This window comes from Thamnophis sirtalis, unplaced genomic scaffold (assembly GCF_051295495.1).
Source record: "Thamnophis sirtalis isolate CommonGarterSnake01/CBP01778 unplaced genomic scaffold, rThaSir2_p1.2 scaffold_3, whole genome shotgun sequence".
NCBI classification, from domain to species: domain Eukaryota; kingdom Metazoa; phylum Chordata; class Lepidosauria; order Squamata; family Natricidae; genus Thamnophis; species Thamnophis sirtalis.
The window spans coordinates 57,370,324-57,394,164 of NW_028261383.1; the positions used below are offsets into that span (position 1 = coordinate 57,370,324).

The window sequence follows — 23,841 nt, forward strand, 5'->3', positions numbered from 1 at the left end:
CATTTGAATGTTTCAAATGAATAAATGCCATTTGTCAGAAAAAGTAAAGACATTCTTGCATAATGACTTAAAAATTTGGATTTGAACATGTAAAGCACAATAACAGAATAAAACTAATGAGAGTAATTGACAGAAAATCAAGAGAATATAAGTGAATTTCAAGGAGAAATTTAAAAGTGTCAGGCTTAAATGGTTAAATGCAACATAATTTATGTAAGTCTAATATTTTTTTTTAGATAGATTGCATTTGTTTACATGTAGAATATTGTAGTTTGTTTAAAAGTACAGAGTATGTTTAAATATGTTTAAAAGTACAGGGCATTTCAACTATATGAGTCAGGATACTTTATGAATTTATTAAATTTCTAGACTCACCAGAGTCATATGACTATCAGTGGCATATGACAATAAGCTTGTTTCTCATAAAGGTCTGTTGATCATTGGTCAACCATCTAAGGCAGTAGTTCTCAAGCTGTGTTTTGTGGACCCCTGGCAGGCCATGATGTTGTCACAGGGGTCTACAAAAGCTTGATGCAGTCTAGTGTTCTAAATCTTGATTTAAGACTTGGGAGTTCATGCCATGGTCTGTGATCACAAAAGGTATTTAAAGGGACTCCGAAGGGAAGAAAAGGTTATTCTTGAAAAATACTTCACTGAGCTGATTATCTTAAATTTTGAAGCTTGCAAGCCTTTAAATTTCCAGGAACCTCATGTCATGATATTGTACATCATCTCAGATCAATGAATATTATATTGTCATTCTAGATAATCATGATCGAACAGGGCACATAAGAGTACTAACTATGTACACTGCTAGAAATGTGCTTTCTTAGTACTGTTTAATTCCTGGTAGAAGTTGTCTCATCAACCATATGGTATTAATTAAAACAGACAACTAATAGTGGATAAAAACCACAGAACCTCTTTTATGTAAATGTTTCAGTGCTGAATTTCTCTGAATCACAATTTAAAAATGAATCCGTTTATTCTTTATGTTGTTTATTAAATGAGGACAGACATGTGTTGTTTACATCAAAGTATACCTTGGATAATTAGAACTATAAAGTTTTACATTTTTTACAAAATGTATAAGACGAGAACAAAGCAACATGGATGGAATATGATATCTTTATATTTGTAAATACTGAATGGACCAATTGTAAATAAGCATGGTGGTTATAATATTTAACTTTATATTTTAGAATGTATAGCAAAGATATTGCCAGGATGGTTACACTTGGTCCAATGTTTTAATGTATGTCTAATAAAAAACATTTTCTAAAAAAAGAACTATAAACTTTTATAAGAAACCAAGCTGTGCACCAAAACTATGCTCCTTAAATTATCCAAATCAGTAAGCATGTTTTCTTTATCAAATCCCAAAATATCCAAAAGTAAGTCTGGCGTTTCCTTCTTGTTAAGTCTCTTTATTTTTATTAGAGAAATGCAAAATCTAATGCTGGCTTATTATTTCGAGTTGTCTTTGGTTTTATTTTTTCTGAGACAAACAGTCCAAAAGTAATGAGGTTCATCTGCTTCCCTTTTCCCAAAGCCTCCAAAGGATCCCCCCCCCCCACATTCCTGCTCTTTAGCTTACTGATGCAGAGATATCTGGCAGGCAAACTATTTAACTTTTTTAAGTTTATAAGATGTTTATTTTCAGCAAAAGGGATGGGGGAAAAAGAAATGTACAAAATCCATGATTTCCTCTTGCACTATTTTGTCATTTCTAACACTGAATATAGATGGCTGCCAATACAAATACCTCTTTTGATGGCCTGGCATATAGAATTTATTTACTCCTTTACCAATAAATATAATGCATTCAGATAGTTTATTTCTTTATTGCTTCCCATTCTGATTCTTCAAAATAATTAAAAATAGTGAAAATACATTTAACTTCAGAAGGAGAAACAGAAAGTTAGATATAGATAAATAGATAGTTGCATGTATGTATGTATGCATGCATGCATGCATATAATACATGCTTACCTATCACACTATTCACTTCAAAGATAGTGGTAAGAAATGCAAGGTACAGAATGGGACTAAGATATAGCAAACAAAATAAAGTCTGTAATACCATTTCTTACTATGCAACTTCATTCCAGCATAGCAAGCCATGCTCACTTTTATCATGTCCTTTCCCTACATCCTATACTGCCTTTTGTTCTTTAAATTTCTTCCCTCTCTCTCTCTTATTTTTTAGAATCTTGCCAACTTAATTCATCTGTGACTCTCTTGAACTTTTCCGTCTTCTCAACCCATTCATTCTCTCTTCAAATACTATTTTTCCCAGTTTGATCTTAATGTAGTCTCTGTTTATGTCAAAACCACAGGTCATCCTTATTTGTGACAGCTGGCAGTTACAACCAATCCCCTCGCATTTATGGCCAGTTCCAATTGTGGTCATCATTCTTTTTTTTTTTATAAAGAGTTTTATTATTTTTCAATTACAAAAATAAACATTCCATCTTTTCTTATGCAGTGTGATCTGGGTACAAACATCTCTATGTGACATCGTTCCTCTTTTGCCACATCTTTCACATTCATATTAACATTATTTCCCTAAGTTTATATTATAATTATATTGATCATTTGAACGTTATAAAACTCTCAATTTTTCTTCTGAATATCTTCTCATAATAATATCATATTAACATTAAACATCATTATTCTCATCATACACATATTAACAGTTTGCATCTTATTTATATCTCTATCTAAGTGTACTGTCTACTCATATTTTAGCTTTCTTCATTTCCAAACTCGTTTTTTATTCTCCGACCATTGGTAAAATACTTCCCAAATCATATAATATTCAGTTTGCTCTTTCTCCTTAATTGCTAATGTTAATCTGTTCATTTCTGTATATTCTAATATTTTCCTTATCACCTTCTCATCAATAGGAATCTCTACTCTTTTCCAATGTTGTGCAAAAGAATCATCATTCATTTTTGTATTCAATCCACATTCATTCAACAACTATGCATTCCTGACTCTCTTTTCTTATTTCACCACACACATAACTAAGTTCTGCACTCCAATTGCATTCAATTTTTATTTCTTTTCACATATCTAACTCACTTCTAGCACTTAATAGTAAAGACAGTACGTGGTTTGCTGAGTTTTGGCCAATATATCACAAGTGCAATTAAAACTGTATTTCATCACAAGTAAACCCATGCTATGCTGTGCACAGTAGAGAAGGATATCTCCTCTGTTGTCTACATGCTGTATACTCAATGTACATATAGTGCACTGATGTACATTCAGGATGGGCATCTAAAGATAGGGAAAGAACCAATCTTATATTTCATATGTTGGGGTGTACCCATAAAACTTTTAGTAAGATAATTGAACATACCTTAGTTAAAGTCCATTAGCATAACACCATTAAGACTTTACAAATTATCCACTTGTAATATACTTAGTACTGTGCCCTGGCTCAGGGGTCACCAACCTTTCGAGTATCAGGGACCACTAAATTCATAATTTTAAATCCCATGGACCACTAATACTAATTTTAAAAAAGATAAATATATTTAGTGCAATATAAAAAATGTAAATAATTTTTCTACGGACCACGAAAATATTCTTTGCGGACCACTGGTTGGTGACCACTACCCTAGCTCATAAATGTGCTCAGATCAAACAAAAAAACTAACAAAATAAGTGCTAGATTTTGTTACTGCCATGCTAAAATTCATATTCAAATATCTCTTCCAGTGACCTATCCTGATTACATTTTCATCATCTTCCCCTACTTTTCCATGATAGGAAATAGGACCAAGAACTTGAATTTTTAAAATGTTTTTTTAACTACATGTTAGATTTGATAGAAAAAGCATGTAAACAATAAACTGATAATTATGCAGCAAATGAATATGAATAGAGAAAGGAAATTTCACATCTGTATAAAGTAATAACAAGAGTCAACCAAATTGTATTAAAAAACAGAGACAGAAAATTGAACCATTATTTGTATTTTTGTAGACAGCTAACTGTACTTAAATTTATGTTTAGTGTAACTGCATGTTTATATCATAATCAAATAACTGTTTACAAATGTATCAGAGATACAGAAGCAGAAGCAAAAGTCAACTTAGCAGCAAAGACAATCTTGGTTAAACGTGTATTTCTATATTCCATTAAGAATGATCATTATAACGACCAAAGATCACAGATGTAACAAGATGATTCCCAACATAATTCATCTTTGAGCAGTAAATTGTATGACATTCATAGCAAATGAATCTCATAATTGAGCTTTACAACTGCCAATGTAATGGACAGATACCATGAATTACAAGTTCAAGTATATTAAAAAAAAAAGCTATTAAGGAGCCATTCATGTAATATCTATTATAACCATATAAACAGACCTATACTTTACAAACAAAAGGTGAACATAAACATAATCAGTCATCTTCTGATCATCTAACATTTATAAAAGTATCTAAAATGAGTTTTCTACAGATTTAAGTCAAGAATTTATCCCATATTTTCACATATAAAATAATAATTCCCAAGAATACAGATAGATGTTTTGCCACAACTGCTGAGGAATAAAAATCTTTTTTAAATCCTTGATTACTACAATTCCTGCCACACAATAATTTAAAAATTAAAGATATTATTTGGAAGAGAATGGAATTAAGAACAAACTGTCAGAACAATATGCATAACTACTGAAATACAGCATACAGACCAAAATCTGCAGAACAGTCTGGCTGCCAACATCAGGAGTGTATACTGCACAAAGGAAACAACATGGAACAATCACGCCCCAATGTTTCAGAGGGCCAGTTCACACAAAAGAAATTCAGAGAAAAACTGTGTTATCAAATTTGGGCCTAAACAACGACGACCTCTATATTCTGTTGAATGTTGCAAGAGCAATGCCAGCAATATTTTCAGGAGGGAGATATTATCAGAGGGCTAGAATCACACAATACAATAAATATAATTAAAAATGGCCCAACTTTAATCTGGGAGTAAATAAATCTGACAAAAGTTTAGCTGCATTTTTAAAAATTAAATATTCAAGGCTGTTATTTCACCCCTTCTCATTGAGTTGAAAACACTGTTCTATTAGGAAGCAAGCACCTGCTTTCAGCCATTTCCAAAGCATCATTGGTAGTAACATATCAAACACACACTGTTTGTGGGGAGGGGGGGGCAGAGATGGTATTCAGCAGGTTCTGACCAGTTCCGGAGAACCGGTAGTGAACATTTTGAGTAGTTCGGAGAACCGGTAAATGCCACCTCTGATTGGCCATGCCCCCATCTATTCTCTGCCTCACGAGTCCCAGCTGATCAGGAGGGAATGGGGATTTTGCAGTAACCTTCCCCTGGAGTGGGGAGGAAATGGAGATTTTACAGTATCCTTCCTCTGCCACGCCCACCAAGCCATGCCACCCCCATCAAGCCACGCTCACAGAACCAGTAGTAAAAAAAAATGAATTCCATCACTGGTGGAGTGGTTAAATGAAGTGGAATATTGTAAGACCAAAGAAAGTCAAAAAGTAGGCATTGAATTCTAGAGTTTTAAAATTGTAACATTTACGTTTCATGAGGAAATGCTCTTCCGCAAATAATACGTTAGACTAGAGTTGGGACATAGAATTTTCACTTGGCAACAATGTAGCTTTTTCTGTTCCTACTGAAATTTGCTCCTAGGAAAAGAGAAATTTGGGGTGGGACATGGGGCATTGCTGTAGCCTGGAGCAATCTAGAGAAATTGTTGGTGAGTGTAAGCAGAACTGCTTTTTCAGATCACAAAAGATCTTGGATCCTAATAAATGTTACTTTTAAAAGAGCACTGTATTTAAAAAGAAAGAAAGCCAAGGGAAAAAGCAGAGGGTACATGGTGAACTTTTAAAAAGAAAGGAGAATATTTATACGCTCAAGATCTTCAGCAAATTTCAACAGGCAATTTCCATTTTGCCATCATTTAACTAGCATTTCATTGAAAGCTCTTTGTAAATAATACATGAGAATGGACTCTTATCAAAATTCAGTTTTTGTTCACATCTCTATTTGTTCTAAGTTTCTGCAGAAATAAATTCATCTTTGTTCTAAGAGTCTATGCAAATAAATAATTACTCCATTTAATATATTGGCATCTATTGTACTTTTAAAATTACCAATCCATTCCAGCTTTTGCTTCTAGGTCTTACACAAGATGTTACTGGAGCCAAATATCTGGTATTTAGATTTTTTTTCCCCAAAAGGAAGAAAGTATTGAATGTAATATATTAGAAGCTAAAAATAAATTATTTTACCAAGTACGAATAAATTACAAAGGTAACTGGTTCTGAATTTAAATATTCTGCTTAGCATGAAAAATACATTCAACTTTAAATAAACTTCATTGAAATAATTTCTGTGGCATGACTTTCAATTTTTTTAAAAAATCCCTGAACTATGGAGGGGAATTATCAATTAGAAGTATAAAGTAACAATACCATGAAATAATTTATGAACATCATGAATGAGAAAAATACTCATTGCAAATAGCATAATAAATATAAATTTCCCTGATGTTAGTTACTTTCAAAAAAGTGGAAGTTTGATTTTCTTCTACCCTGTTCTCACTTTTCTTCTTGCAATATTTTTCCATGGTCATTTAACAAAAAAAAAAAAGAAAAGAAAATCTCCTATCCTATCCTCCTCTACTGCAGGATTTTCAAATTGTAGGTGGTGTTGTGACCCAGCAGGAGCCGTTGGAGCTGCCACCAGACTCCGACAGCAAGAGGCCCTATGAGTCGGCTCTGGAGGATGTGGAGGACCCTGGACAGGGTTTCGACTCCGAGCAGGGCACAGAGAGACTGGTTGGCCACCAGGTGGCGCCTGAGCCTTGGCCTAGTGGGGAGGAGACAAGGGAGAGTGATCCAGAAGCCAGCAGTGAGTTGTTCCTGGTTGCACGCCATCGAAGAGCAACTAGGCGTCAGGAACAATTATGCAATTACAGGAGGCAATTTCGCTCAACTGGTGGTCATTAGGCTCCTCTCCAGACTATAAAAAAGACTGCTTGTGCACACACCCTCTTGCAGAAGTCAACGCATTGACTAAAGAGAACTGTTGTAACTAACTTGGCAGGCTGGATTGCTGCCAAGGTTTGTCTGAGTTGCTGCGAAGGTCCTTATCTGTTTGTTTGCTTGGCTTTCAGCCACTGAGATTTTGGTCTTGCTATTAAAAGTACATTCTAGTTAAGCTTGTCTCGGCATTCGTTACTGGACGGAGGAGAACAGGTGGGTATCCACCAGCACATTTGAGAAGTGTGGGAAATTCTGGGGCAGATTACATACTAATGGCTTGCTTTAGTTGGAAAACTGTCTGCCCAGGCAGAGTAAGAATATGGCCTACCAGTTCTGCAGCCTATCTTGCAGACCTCCACACACTCAGTGTGCCTACCCATGACTGAATTCTCTTAAGACAGGAGAAATCATAAAGCACAGTTAGCCCTGGGATCTAGGGAGACTGAACTTAGTTATTATCGGTATGTACAGGATGTTTATTTCTTGCCCCACTGAAATCACTAGGTTTGTTCATAAATAGAGGGGAAAGGTTCATTTTTCATGGGGGGGGGGGAACAATCATTGTATCTGAAACTTGAAAACTATTGATTTATTTAGGCTTACTGATTCATCTTGTAGTCAAAATGGTATCTGAAATGCCAGAACCATAATAAGTGCAGCATGCATGTCTAGGTGTATCTGTGTGCCTTTTACTGCAACAACCTGAAAGACTGATAAAGTATAACTATAGAATTTACATCTTACCATACAAATCACTGGATAATCCTTCTCTCGAAGTGCTGATAATGTTATGGATACTCCCTACAAAAAGATTCCAACCAGATAAGAAATTAACACAATAAATTAATAATTATTTTCAGTGGAAAATTGAACAATTAAAGAATGGTAGATTGTATGATAGGAAAGTAATATTATTTATTCAAACTAAAAAATCAATTTTCTATTTTTGGCAATAAGGTTTTTTGCTACCCAATGGAAATATATAGATAATGATGTATATCAGTAGATATAAAATATGGGCTTATTTGATAATATCAGTTGATCGACGTTTCACAATAGGGATGGTAAGGTAACATGTCTACAGTAAATTTAATTAAAAAAATAAAAAAAATATGTAAGAACATGGATCTCTCTTTTTATTAAGATACTTTTTCCTTTAAAAACTGCTCTGATCTTTTCCCATTGGATTTATACATGGACATGCTTGACCTTTTATTTGCAAAACATGTTAAACACAACTTTTTTGTTGGTTGACAGAAAAAATGATAGAGGCTTGTGTGCAGTAGCTTCAAAGACATGACTGTCTCTCCAAACGGGGAAAATATGCTAATCATTATTTTTAAAAAATGGTAGTGCATCCTTTTTATGAAGAATAATAATTCCACGTCTTTTCAGATGAACATAATGCATGACCCAAAACTTCTACTTTTTTCCAGAGCCATCTATAAGATTTCCCTAGAGAAAGTACATGATTAAAACTGCATTTCAAGTAAAATTGCAACTTCTTCATTTTCCAGATAATTTTGTTCTCACATATTTAATCCAAACCAGTTTTAAACAAGAAGGGACAGTAGTTTTTTATTTTGCATTTTTAGTATTGTATTAAATGTTTGTTCACTGAATGTAGCAATCAAATCTATATGCAGATTATTCTAGCAACAAGATCTAACTAAACAAAAAGCTTTGGTCCTTGAACTTCTGATGATGCCAATACTCAAGATGATAAGTGGACTCTGGATTTGATGACATAATTTTTGCTAGTCATGGAGAAATATATTATAATATTTCAATAAGCAAACCAATGCATTCAATGTGCTGTTTTCACTTGAGAATACCATTCCAAAAAAGCTGTTGTGCACAAAATCAAAACTAAATAGGAGCCAAAACTTCTGGTTTCTGTTTTTGAGGAGCAATTTTCAACACTGTCAGCCACGAATCACAGGGTTATTTTAAAAAAATTCTTGATGTGAATTTAAGAATGTATACACATACATTACCACTATTACCTAAATCCCTCTTTAAGAATAAACTTACATAAAACATCACAGAAAAGAAAAATAAATAAAATCACTAAAATAATATTAAATCAGCTTTTACCAACTTAGAACTCTCCAGACTATCAGTTATTATGGGAGAAGTTAGTCCAGAGTTAGATTTGGAAAGGAGGACCTGTATAATTATAGTAGTCCTTTTTTATTACAAATGCTTAACTCATGGACTCATAAATCAATTCTGCTGGTGAAACACTTTTTATATATATTATGAGCTTGTAAGTCATATTCATATTTTTCAAGCCATGTGGCCAAAAAATAAGATTGTTCTAATTCTATAGCAGTGATAATGTAATCTTATAATATTTCTTTGGAAATAGGTCTCATTAAACACAATAGATTGTGCTGTGCGTATCTCAGACATTGCTGTGGTTATTTCCATTTAAATTACTTCCAAGATAAGTAATGATTTCCCAGTAAGAATAACATTTGTTAATATACTCTCCTATGTGAATCCTTTATACACTGTTCTTTATTCAAATCCTTCCAATTCTCAGAATTTTTAAACTAACAATAGCACCATATTCTGGACTTTTTAATGAGATCAAAATATTGTTCCAAAAACAATGTTTACGTATGTTTTCCATCTAATTCAACAAAGCATTTCCCAAGTGGTACTAGCGCACTTAGAATTTTAATAGCTGTGATTTTCTGGATAGACGAATTTTTAGCATCCTCTTAGCCAATGCAGAGGGATATTGGATTCTGATGTAGAACCCCTGTGATGATACTGGGAAAATCAGAAGTAATACCTTAACTCCATCTTTTGAAAAATAAAGGGGGAGGGAAGGGCTCCATGCCCAGTTTTCAAGCTCAATTCTTGTAAGAAAAAGCATCAAATCAATTGGGTTATTATGTGAAACTTCCTAGAAAGAAACTTTGCTCTCTGTGTGCTAGAAACAACTTCAAGATAACAAGTGGCTTCCATTCAAGCAGGAAAATTGAAAACAGGCTACACACTGTGTACGAAAATTAGAAGAGAGAATTGGAATATGGTATAGTATAAAAAAACCAATAGATTAAGATTTAAGGAAATGTTAAATATGGTGTTTTATGTCCTTAAAACCAATTCGCAAAATTCATAGGGGAAAAAAAACATGTACAAGTTTATTGGACTCAACAGATATTTTTAATTTAGAAACATATTTGCTGAATTAAATACTGGTATACTGGAAGGACATGTTTTGCCTGGGTAAGGACTGTGGTGGGACAAGCATCACTTTCAGTGGTACTGGCATGCAAAGGAATTGGACTGTTCCCATGGATTAGTCCTTTTAAACAATGCAAAAAGAAGAGATATTTGTGTACAAAAGAACTTGCAACATTGAGGGACGTTATATCAAAAGAGAAAGGATTTGATGCAGAGGGACATTATTGATGCAGAATGGGTTTTACCTGCTATAGTGATAAAAAGTAAAATAGGAGTGTCCATCTTTATATGGATTTAATAAAGAAAATGAATTTATTGCAATGCAGTATTATCTGTTCTACATATAACTGCTGTAGAACTGCAAAGGGGCAAATATGTTTTGTATTCTTGATTTGCTGAGTGCATACCAGCAAGTTGTTTTTGAGAAAATTAATAAAGACCTTACTTTGTTTATTACATGAGAAACTTCTCTATTTTAAACAGCCTCCCTATGGATTTGTTTCAGCACGAAGCATATTTTTTTAAAAATGCCAAAAATCTAAAACATTGAAAAGCGATTCAATTTTATTTGGACGATTTCATTGTTTTTAAGAGTATAGCAGAAGAGCTTCAAAGTAACTTGCAGGCTGTACTATAGTTTATAGTATAGTTATATAGTACTGTAAAGTTTAATTTGATAAATGTGAATTAGGGAAAGCAAACTTCCTTTTTTTAGAAGGTGTTTAATCTCAGGTTTGCAGCTGATCAAAATCATAAGGCAAATATAGAAGCACCAGTGACCTATAATGGGAAAATGATACATTACTTTTGAGCCTTAATTCTTTCATTATCCCATATACCTCTCTGGTAGTCTCTGGAAAGTAAATGAACAATTTCAATTTTAAAAAAACAAAACGATTTTTATATTTTTAATTTTAAAAATCATTTATTTTTTTTCCATCTTGGTTCCTGGGCCACAGGACCCTAAACTATTGGCTGAGCAACCAGGACCAGCAACTGCAGGACTATTGGAAGAAAAATTGCTCACTTGTTGAAAACAAGGAAATAATGATCTGATATTACCAATAGTAATAGGTGCTTTAGTTACAATTTCAAAATATTTGGAGCACTACTTGAACACCACTGTCATTGACAAAATCACCATCAACCAATTACAAAATGCCATTTTACTTGGAACAGCTTGCATCTCCTGGTATTACTTTTAATATTCTTAAACATCATCTGTATATCTCAGATCAAATCAAATCCAGTCTAACCAACTGGCTGACCATGTGACCAACCACAACAACAACAACAACAATAATACCCTACAAAAACCCACCCTACTTGGAACAGCTTATATCCTCCGATATTACCTTAACAGTTCCTAGATTCTTGGCTAGGACTCAAGCTGTTGAGCTACCAACCAGCCCCAAAGGCTGTGAATCTCGCCAAAGATTAACCACATAATAATAATCAGTAATGGAATTGAAATGTTGAATGGTCAAACCATCAAGTGCTATCAGGATGAAGCCTACAAGTAATTAGACGTTTTGCAGTTAGAAAAAAAAACATGAATAAAGAAAAGGGCTGAAGACAAAATTGAACAGTGGAGTCACCATCAAAATCACCATCAAAACCATCAATGACCATTAAAGCCATCAATGAAGTCAGAGGTTTATTTCAAATCAAACGAACTGTCAAAGAAGAAAAACGTGCATTGGCTGAGATTATGTAAACTGAAGCCAAGAACAAGCATTTTTTTTTTAAATGTATATTTTATTATGTTTTCATTCTATACAATCACATATTCACTGTGCTTGATCAGGGCATATAACATTGAATAATAAACACGGCCCTCACTTATATAGAAAATGCCCTCTACAATACAAACCCAGTATACCACCTTGGCCCACCATACACCCTCTTTCAACCCCCTCCAACTTTCATTCTTCCTTCTCACACACCCCTCTACGCCTACTTCCCCTCCCCTTCTTTCTAACCCTATCACTCCCTCTCCATTCCCTCCCTCCCTTCTCCTCCTCCTCTCTCTCACCCTCTCCACCCTCCTTCTTCTTTCACTCGACTCTTTCCTTCGGTATCTATTACCTTCCAGTATATTCGGTTTGTACTATTTTCGCACTAACATTGAAAAGCCACAGTATACAAATACAATCATGGAATTTAACACATATTGTATTTCCCCCCTCCCCCCTCCCCCTAAATCCCCACCTCCCTTCCCTCCCCCCGACTTCCCAAAGACCATACTTGGTATAATTTTTGAACAATCACAGTCTGAAATATCTCTACATTGAACTCAGCTTCTTACTGTTACCCAAATTTTAAACAATTTAAATTATTACTGATACTAAGCATAAGCTATCTGGAGTTTTTTAGTCCCATATTTACTTTTTATGTAATCAATCCACTTTTTCCAGTCTCTTTTGTATCTCTCGTTTGAATGTTCTTTGAGATATGCTGAGATTTTGGCCATTTCGGCTAAGTTCATAACTTTCAAAGTCCATTCTTGAATTGTGGGTAAATCTTTCTTCTTCCAATACTGCGCCACCAAGAGTCTTGCTGCCGTTATTAAATACAGGATCAAATTAGTCTCTGCTACTGTAAAATCAATGCATATACCCAGTAAAAACAGCTGGGGGGTAAATTTTATCCTTCTTTTAAAGATGTTTTGCAGGATCCACCATATTTTTATCCAAAATGCCTTAACATTACGACATGTCCACCATATATGAAAATATGTAGCATCACAAGAACCACATCTCCAACATTTAGGTTGAACATTTGGATACATAGAGGCAAGCTTTTTAGGATCTAGGTGCCATCTATAAAACATCTTATAAAAATTTTCTCTCAAGTTTTGTGCTTGTGTAAATTTCACATTTCTTACCCAGATTCTTTCCCATGTTTCAAGCATTATTGGTTCCTCGACATTCTGAGCCCATTTTATCATACAATCCTTAATCAGTTCCGTTTCAGAATCCATCTGTACTAATACATTATATATCCTCTTTATATGCATTGAGCTTTGATCTCTTATTTGTTTAAACAAATTATCCTCAACTTTTACAAAGCCAGTTTTTTGATCTGTTTTCCACCTAGCTTGTAGTTGACCATACTGAAACCACGTTTGAACTACCTTCTCTTCTTTAAGTACCTCTAAAGATTTTAGTTCCATCACCCCTCTTTCTGAGATAAGAAGTTGTCTATAGGTGGTTCTATCGTGTTTTTGTTCTACATTCATATTTTCAATTGCATGTCTAGGAATTTCCCACATGGGCACTTTATCATTTAGTTTATGTTGATATTTCTTCCAAACCCGCAATAAAGCATTTCTTAAGATGTGATTTTTAAATTTCTTATCCGTTTTTTTGTTAAATAACAGGTAAGCATGCCAACCATATAACAAATCATATCCCTCGATATTCAAAATTCTGTCATTAGTTAGATGAATCCAATCACTAATTGCAGATAATGCCACTGCGTCATAGTATAATTTTAAGTTAGGTAATTTCAATCCTCCTCTTTCACGTGCATCTTGCATTATTTTCATCTTTACCCTCGGCTTCTTTCCTGCCCACACAAATTTGTTGATACCCTTCTGCCATTCTAAAAGATTCGCATCTCTTTTAAGTATTGGTAACATTTGAAAAAGAAATAAAAATTTTGGTAAAATGTTCATTTTTACTGCCGCTATTCTACCCAGCAAGGACAAATGCAGTTTTTCCCACCTTTTCAACTCCAACTGTGTACTATGCCAAAGTGATTCATAATTATACTTGTATAATTTCCCATTTGAGATTGAGATATTAACTCCAAGATATTTAACTTTTTTAACTACCTCACATCTTAGCGTCGCCCCCAGTTCTTCCTTCTGTTTGATAGTCATATTTATAGCTATTATTTTGGTTTTTCCTAGATTTATTTTAAATCCCGAGACTTGACCATATTGATTGATCGTATTCAATAATACCCTACTAGATTCCTGCGGTTGTTCCAATATTATAACCAGATCATCCGCAAATGCACGAACTTTATATTCTTGCTGTCTAATTTTGATCCCTTTTAGACCGCCCAGGCCCCGTATCTTATTCAACAGTATTTCCAAAGTTATAATAAACAATAATGGGGACAGAGGACAGCCCTGTCTTGTACCTTTTTCAATTTGAAAGGAGTCTGTCAGACTTCCATTGACAATGATCTGGGCTGTTTGCTGCTGATATATTGCACCAATTGACCGTAAAAAGCCATCTCCTATCTGCATTTTTTGCAATGTCTTCAGCAGGAATTGCCAATTAACTCGATCAAAGGCTTTCTCCGCATCCAAAAATATGAATGCGGCCGGGATTTGATTGTTCTTTCCCAGGTATTCTAAAGCGTTGATAATTAATCTAACGTTATCCTTCATCTGTCTGCCCTGTATAAAACCAGTTTGATCGGTATGTATCAGTTGCTGAGTTACCCCCATTAGCCTATTTGCTAATATTTTAGTAAAAATTTTATAATCTACATTAAGTAATGAAATAGGTCTGTAATTTTTTGGTTGGGTAAGGTCTTGATCTTCTTTGGGTATCAACGATATGAACGCAGTCTTCCGCGAGGGAGGCACTTTCCCTCCCGATTGAATTTTATTGAATAGTTCTCTGAGGGGTTCTACCATTTCTAACTGTAGATATTTATAATAAACAGCTGTTAAACCATCTGTGCCTGGTGCTTTCCCTAACTTTAATTGTTTAATTGCCTGCAAAATTTCCCCAGAGGTTATAGGTTGGTTCAGCTTATGCCTATGTTCTTCTCTGACTAGGGGGATTTTCTCTTTATCTAGGTATTTGTCTATATCTCCGTCCTTAATTTTATCCCCTTTATACAACTCTGTAAAAAATTCCCGAAATACCTTTTGAATCTCTTCCTGTTGAAACACTTCCTTCCCTCTGTGACACAATTTGGATACATTTCGAGCTTTCCTTTTTTTTCTAATCTGATAAGCCAACCACCTACCGGGTTTATTTGCATTGCAGAAAGTATTATGTTTAGCATATAATAAACTAGTAGCTACCTGGTCAGAGATCAGCATATCAAACTGAGATTTTAATATAGCAATTGTTTCCCTAATCTTTGTATCTCCTGGATTCAATGTTAATTCTGACTCTTTCCCTTTAATTTCCTCTTCCAATTCTTTTCGTTTTTGCCCTTGTTTGTATCTATGTATTTTATTTATATTCATTAATACTCCTCTCATATACGCTTTGCTTGCATCCCATACATATTCCAAAGATGTACCCTTGTTCATATTGAAGACAAAATATTCCGATAGCAATTTTTTACAATCATTAACATACTTTTCATATCTAAATAGGTTTTCATTCAACCTCCAGGACCTTCTTGCCTGGGCTACCCTTCCCAATTCCATCCAGACTGGATTATGGTCTGAAAGAACTCTCGCCATAATCTTTGTCTTCTTCACCCTACAAAGTAAATCATTTGTAATTAGTATAAAATCAATCCTTGAAAGAGATTGGTGTCTATTGGAAAAAAAGGTAAAGTCATATTCTTCTGCATGCCTCTCACGCCAAGCGTCTCGCAATTCAAAGTCGTCCAGCATGTCAAAAAAGGGTTTGGGTAACTTAGCTCGAAATTTGGTGTTCGGGTGAGCTGTCTTCTTGTCTCTTTTGGTGTCGATCACGCCATTCCAGTCACCCATTAATATACAAGACTCAAAATCCCACTGTACTAATTTAGCATGGAGATTTCTATAAAATCCATCTTGTTGTTGATTAGGAGCATAAATTCCCAAAAGTAACGTCTTTTTCCCTTCTAAGATTAAATCTAATGCAATATATCTTCCAAAGGGATCTGCTTCAATTAGCTCAGCTTTAATGTCTTTTCTTAAATATATTACTATGCCATTTTTCTTTTCCATGGCTGAGGTCGCAAAATGTTGGCCCAGTTTGGGGTTAAACAAATATTTTTGATCGGTTGATTTGATATGAGTTTCTTGCAAGCAAATTATGTCATTCTTAAACTGTTTAAGATAATGAAATATTTTCTTTCTTTTCTGTGGAGAGTTCAATCCGTTAACATTCCATGTCAAAATCTTAGTTGTCATTTTTGGTTGCCTGAAGCTTTTTTAGAGCCTCCCGCAAGGCCTGTCTCACCTTTGGTTTGGCTCCTCCCACAGCTTCTGAGCTTGTTGCAGTAGCTCCTTGGTCAGTGGCCAATGATTGTTGAGATTGTTGCATAGTAGCTTGTTTATCCGTTTGTCTGGTGGTCTTGCGGTTGGATCTTTTTTCCTTGACTCCTTGCCCTTCCGGAAGAGGGAGATGATACATTTTATCTGATGGTTGTGTGGTTTGCTGTTTATCTTGTTCGTCTCGTGGTTTTTCACCATATCCCGAAGGTTCAGGGTATCCCATCTTCAGGATCTTATGATAGAAATCGCGAGCTTTCCATACAGAGCTGAGACGATATCTTTGTTTGTCCATTGTAACTATAATACCGAATGGGGCATCCCATCTGTACTGTATCTGACGCCTTCTGAGCTCTTCCACCAGAAAAGCATAATCTCTTCTGGCTCTTAGCATCTGAGGCGGTATTTCTTTCAGAACAATCAGGTCCTGTCCACCAATTTGAAGCTTAGTATTGTAGGACTCTTGTAGTATCATATTTCTAGATTCTCTTGTAACAAAGTATATTACCACGTCTCGGGGAAGTTGCCTTTGTTTTGCCGCCCATGAGTTAACACGAAAAATCCTGTCAATCTGCCAATCAAAATTGGATCCCGGTTTTCCCACCAGACGGTCAAAAGCTTCAGAAAACATTTGCTTTAAGTTCTCCTGCTTTTCTTCACGCAGCCCCCTCACTCTTAATGCAAGCTCCATCTGCTTATACTGTATCATAATAATTTGTTTTTCAGCATTATCAATTTTTTGTTCCACCACTTCAGTTTTGGATATCAGGTTAGTTTTAGCTTCATTGAGAGTTTCTAAATTATCTTCCATTCCAGAAATATATTCTGTTATCACATTTACAATTCCCATCATATTATCATTCATTTTAGTGACCCTGGTATCAAATTTGTCATATAGAACTTCCATCTCATTCCTTATTTCATCTTTGAAATCTTTAATCATTTCTAGATTCTGTTCTCTGAATTCTTTAAACATTTCTAAGTTCTGTTCTCTGGATTCTTTGAACATTTCCAGAAAAAATTCTTTTGTTAGTACATCTCCACTAGGGGGCATAGATGGTGGGGGCTGCAACTTTGTGCCAGGTATGGGAGACGTTTTCGGAGGTAATTTAACAGAGGTTGATTTGGATGCCATTATATTTTGGTTTTAATTATTTATTCTAAATTACTAATCCACTGTGCTATGTGGAGAAAAAGAAATTCCTCCCCCCCCCCCTTTTTTCCCTTCTTTTTTTTTTTCTTTTTTTTTTTTTCCAAGGGGTTTTACGGAGGATTTCAAAAGAGAAAGTCCGTTTAGAATGTTTGGAATGTGTCTGAATCAACAAAGAGTCTTGAAAGCTTTAAGGGAGTAGCTCTAATTAAATTATAAGAGATTATTTCTTTACTTCTGTAGCAGGAAGCCGGAGATAACAGATGCAGAAGCTGTAAACGCCATTTTGAAGACAATTAAGCAAAAGAGGTTTTTATAACATTGAAGCTGGTATTTCAGATAGAGAGAGGTTTAAAAGTTCACAAGTTGGTCTTTGCTCGTATTGATTTTTAATAGTCTCTTTTCTAAAGATTGTCCTGAGGGGGAGGGGATCCTGTCTCGTGCTGTGAATAACAGCTGCGAAGTTCAGGTCGGAGTTGAATGACTCAGCTTTGGGTTGACCCTCCCCCTCCGTCCACAGCTCACAAAGAAACAAACTGTGAACTTCAAAGAAGATTCTTACCAGCTGAGATTCCTCACTGCTTTTTTCTTGTCTGAAAAAAGAGTTATCTTCTTGATATTGAGTAGATAACGATCCTGAATTCTGGGGGCAGCTCTGTTAAGCTGCCGACCGGCGACAGGCCACTCCCCGGAAGTCCACTTTCAAGCCAAGAACAAGCATTGATGCAAGTTAAAAATTGAAACTTACTGAAATGTATAGGGGGAAAAAAACCAAAATAGTATAATTAAAACACAATCATAATGCTGGCAAGGAAAGGTCTGATATAATAATGTATATATAACACTTGCAACAATAGTCTAGATTCCTACCATAGTTGTTTAGTAGTCATGACTGACTATGCGAAATAGTTCATAAACAACAAACGTGGGAATATACTGTCTGAATCTTTAAATTATGAATTCTCCATTTATTTCTAAACTTAGGTTTTTGTATTTCAAAGATTTGGTATGATTTGCCATGCTATGTACCTGCAGCATAAGATTGCAGCAGACCACACACTATATAGGAACTTGGAGAAAATAATTTTCTTGTACAAGCCTGCTCTTTGGATCGATCTATTTATCCATCCTTCCTTCCATCCAATATATGCTACCTGATATTCAATGACTCTGGGAAACTCACAATTAAAAAAAAACCATTTAATGAATAAAACACAGCACAGTGACAGAAACTGGACTGGAAGAGAAAAAAAAGATACATACAGAATCCAAAGGGTTTTACTTGTTAAAGAAAACGCTATTATGCTTAACATAGCCTACTTTGCATTTTTCATTTATTGCTGAAGAGTATTAAACTCTGTGTGATGGATATGAACACAACTCTAAACATAATTCAATTCGCTTAATATATGTTCTTGCCTTCTTCATATGTTAATTTATAATGCAGGACCTAATTAAGTGGAAAGTTAGACTTTTCCTATTATTGTTGCACAGTAAAACAAAAAGGTATCACCTACTTGGCAGCCCATTAAAATTATCTTGTGACAATGCATAGTATTCTACAGATAAAACTGCAGTCCTCCTAAATTAAAAACAATGATGTACCTTAACTGAATTGAAATAAAGTCATTTTGGTGCCACTTTCCAGTGGTGAAGGCACCAGGCTAGAAACAAAGAGATGGTGATTTCTGGTCCCACCTTAGGCATGAAAGCCAGCTGGGTGACTTTGGGCTAGTCACTCTCTTTCAGCACAACCTACTTCACAGAGTTGTTGTAAGGAAAATGGGAAGTGGAAATAACATTAGGTAAATTTGCCACCATGAGTTATTTTTAAAAGCAATATATTGGGGAGGGGGGTGTTCATGGAAGATTCAATTTTCTGCAAGAACATATACAGAATTATTTATTAAATTATTCTACAAGGGATTTTGTTATGCTAAGAATTCAAAACATTTAAATTCTGAACAAGTAGCTTTCAACTCCACTTTCAACTCAGAGCAGATCTAATTACCGTATTTTCACGACTATAAGCCGCACTGAAAATCCTAAAATTTGATCCAAAATCGGCAGTGCGGCTTATAACCCGGTGCGCTTTATATGTGGAAAAAGATCTCCCAGCTGCTTTGCTCCTCGCGACTGCAATAGATGTCCAGAAGCGGCTTTGGGGGCTAATGGGGATTGGATTTCCAGCTCGATAGCCCCTGTCGCTTCTGGACGTCTATTGCAGTTGTGAGGAGCCGAGGAGAGTGTGGAGAAGAGCGCGTGACGGTTCTTGGCGCTCCGGGAAGCGGGAGAGGCGCGCGGTTTGGTTTCTCCTCCCTGGACGTCGCAGCAGCAGCCCCAAGCGCACCGATCCCTGTGTTTTTCGCATCGGGGCATGCTCTTGCAGCACACCCCGATGCGAAAAACACAGAGATCGGTGCGCTTGGGGCTGCTGCTGCGACGTCCAGGGAGGAGAAACCAAGCCGTGCGCCTCTCCCAGCTGCTTTCGGGGCTTCCTGGAGCGCCAAGAACCTTCGTACGGCTCCTCGCGACTGCAACAGATGTCCAGAAGCGTCGGGAAACGTGCGGCTTATAACCCGGTGCGCTTTATATGTGGAAAAAGTTTGAAAAATTAACGTTAATTGATACTGCGGCTTATAATCCGGTGCGGCTTTTGGTCGTGAAAATACGGTACACATCTCGTATTGGAGGCTTTAATAAATAATAGCATTTAAGGCAATGGTTCTTAAACAGCTTGACTTAGTTAACTCTTTTTCCTGATCTTGAATAATATCATTATCCTCAGCAAAACAAAAACACAACACCCCACATACTCTATTCTTGAGCATTTCGGTGACAGCAGTTTCAAACTAGATACTAGATTCATAAACAAGCATTTACAAATTGGTCTTTAAGATATGCCTAAATTGCCCTCTTGGGGTAAATTTTCTCCAGTTTTAAGAACCACTGATCGAAGGTATGACATGACATGTCTAGAGACAGAGAATGTCAATATACTTTTGTTTGATCTTCTTAGGATCAGTTATTGTAATTATTGTAGTTATTGTATCATATTATAATTATATCTCAAACATATAATCCCATAATTATTTCCTGTTTATTTGACTCAATTCTTACATTTTAAGTATTTGGGGCCAGATAACTCACATACATTGTAAAGTTAATCTAATAATGTAAGCACAATGAAAAACTTTCTGGAACCTTAGGAGATAGCCTTTACAAAAATACAAATAATAAATAATTAAATATTCATCATTTATATTCTTCTATACTTCAAGTTATCTTTTAATCTTTCAATCTGTGTTTTATTGAATGTAAAATGGACAATTCAAAAATTTACTAAAATTCAGCTATCATGATCATGAATGTATTTACCTAATTTGAAAGACGGGGCCGGTGGGGGGGGGATACAATCCCACCATCAAAAGATACATTAAAACTACAGACAGTTAACATCAGATGTTCCACTTCATGACACAAATTACTATGAACCATCCAAGAATAATATGAACAAGAATTTCAATAGCAGATACCCAAATCTCTACAACTTCACCAAGTAGAGGTAAATTATTTTTCATTAATAGAAAGGAAAACTATTACAGAGAGCCATTCTATTTCTAAAATTCAGAAAATTATCTATCAAGGTGGTTTTTTTTAAAATTTGTGGAGCCAACTCCGGGATTAAAAACAGTGCACCACATTTTCTGGTACAATGATTTAGCTGTTGTGACCAGAGAGCTTAATTGCCTCTGAAACACAGCCACATCAATGTTCACCAATGATAAGACTTGGAGTCTAACTTATAGACACCTGCATAGACTTGAAGCAACACATGCATCAATACTTCTTCATGGGTTGTAACCGCTGCTTTACAAGAAAAGTGTTACAATTATTCTGAATATGTTAATTGCCTCAGCTAATAGGACAAGGGATATTTAGTTTTCCAAATTTCAGATACAACCTTCAGACACACTGACTAAGAACTGGGACTTGAATTAAGTATGTTGTCAGCGTTCCAGATAGCATCCAAAATTAAATCAGAGTCCAAGGCAAAGTATTCCCCAAAGTTCGAATTTATTAAGAGAGCGATGCTGGCAACCTTCTGGGAAAACCCGAATCTGAAGCTTCTCAGTTTTCCCCACCCAAGTTAAAGTTCGTGATTTTACCCCCACACCCACAAGTCCATCACATGGTCCAATCTTCCACTGCCATGCTGGCAGTTCCACCCATCCAGTTCCAGTCAGGTGCAGAGGTACCTAGACAAAGGATGACCTTGGCAATCTGGAAAGGAATTTTATTTTGGCTACATAATATTCTACTCCGTACTATCCCCCCTACCTCCCACTAAAGAAACTGCATAGTAGACTAGAAGTGTGGCAGGCCAAAGATCCAAAAAGGAACATGTCTGCAGAACTGACATATGTCTTAATAGATGTTTATTATACAGAATACTGCAGAGGGAAGATCAGGATAGGAGCCAATACAGAAAAACAAATAGCCAGTAGTTGGTGGGACTTTTTACAAATTAGGAACTTAAAAAAAAAAAAAAGATCTATCCAGTTTTAAAAGCCATCATTTCGAGCTAGGCTTAGATCCTTTGCTATTCTTGCCCAATCATTTTGGTTTCCACCAGATGTGGGTTCCTATCGGTTTGGACCGGTTCAGCCGAACAAGTAGTGGTTTTCCTTCCACAAGCAACATTTCCAGTTAAAAAAAGTTAACACTCCTTATTCTCTATCTTCTATGAACTTAACCAATTAGTGCTCTTTCTCCCCCCCCCCCAAAAAAAAGAGGATATTTAGTTTAGAGGACAAAAAGTAAAATATATATCTCAGTAGGAAAATTATGGGCTGGGGAAAGACAAAAGAATATTTTTCTAATATTTCCTAGATGTGTTAAAGCCCCAAAACAAATAGCTGAAACACACAAAAAAAACCTGATTTCAATAAACAGTTGATTGATCAACCATGTGCCATCAAATCATTGGAAACCCTTAAAAACCACATAGACCAATGATGGCTAACCTTTTTGGTGCTTATTTTTATTATTTTTATTTCTTGTTTGTTTTTCTTTTCTTGTTCTGTGTAAGCCGCCCGGAGTCCTCCGGGATTGGGTGGCCTATAAATCTAATAAATTAAATTAAATGAGTGCCCAAAGTGTGCGTGTGAAAGCGCACGGATGCACGAGAAACCCCAAAATGCAATGCGAGGGCACCCTGAATGCCCCCCAGCCCCCGCACATACACATCACCCCCCAGCACCTCATTTGAGCTTCCAGGTTGGTGCAGGCGGCCTTCCAGTCCTCAAACGGGGTGGGGGGTGCGCACATGCGCAAACCCCCAAAATGCAATGCAAGTGCCTCCTGACACATGTGTCCCACCCCTCGTGCATATGCGGCAGAGACCCGAAGACCAACTGGCCAGTGGGAAGTGCGCATGCATATGCGCTGGAGCTGGGCTGGGGCAACGGCTAGTGTGCCCGCAGAGAGGACTCTGTGTGCCACCTGTGGCACACGTGCCATAGGTTCGCCATCACAGACATAGACAGGTTTGCTCTTAGATGACCTGTCCTTAACCTGGTCTTTCAGATCTTCCAACGCTGACTACATCATCACTACTGTAACTGAATATACTCTCCTTGCTGCTGGATCTGCTCTTTTGTTCTTTGCTTTCACCTTTCACAACATCAGAGCTTGCTCCAGAGATGGAACAATTCAGATTTCTCTACTTTACCTTCACACTTCCTACCTCCATCTCTGATACTGCAATAGGTTTTGTTTTTCTTAGTATTTGGAAATTGGGAATATCTAGGTTCCCTTTATCGGGGTTTGCTGATCTCTTTGGTATATTTCATTTTATTGTTCTTAAGTAATGTTTAGAGGAATAACTGTGTTTTATTTTATGTAATGTAAACATCCTGAGCCATTAGATAGTGTATAGGTTAATCAATCAATCACAGGTTTGGTTCTTGTTTTTTTAACTGTCTTCTTGGCTGAAACTGTATTTTTCCAATAGGTTCTGGGTAAGAAATTTAAAGTGACATGGAAAAGGCACTAGAGAAACAGTTCTAACCTGTGGGTTTCCTACTTAATTTGTACATGTATTGGGCTCGGAAAAGGTTTTTTTAAAATCTTTTGGAGAGTATATATCACTCTCTGTGTATGCAAAAACATAACTCAGAGCAGGAATCTAATCTGAGCAATTATTAATAAAGCAGATGTACAATTATAGCAGAAATAATATTTAGGGATAGGCAAAGTGT

The 23,841-nt window shown here is 35.9% G+C and overlaps 1 protein-coding gene across 5 annotated transcripts in view; it reads right to left on the reverse strand.

Annotated features, from left to right (window-relative positions):
- Positions 1 to 23,841, reverse strand: part of RAD18 (RAD18 E3 ubiquitin protein ligase) — a 120,288-nt gene that overhangs the window by 2,625 nt on the left and 93,822 nt on the right. For 2 of the 5 annotated variants that reach the window (XM_087708924.1, XM_087708921.1), the window contains one exon: positions 7,788 to 7,844. The exons of the other annotated variants lie outside the window; for them this stretch is intronic. In XM_087708924.1, coding sequence (XP_087565050.1) covers positions 7,832 to 7,844 — 13 coding nt within the window. In that variant the 3' untranslated portion in view covers positions 7,788 to 7,831. The remainder of the gene's footprint in view (positions 1 to 7,787; positions 7,845 to 23,841) is intronic. 5 annotated transcript variants of the gene reach the window in all.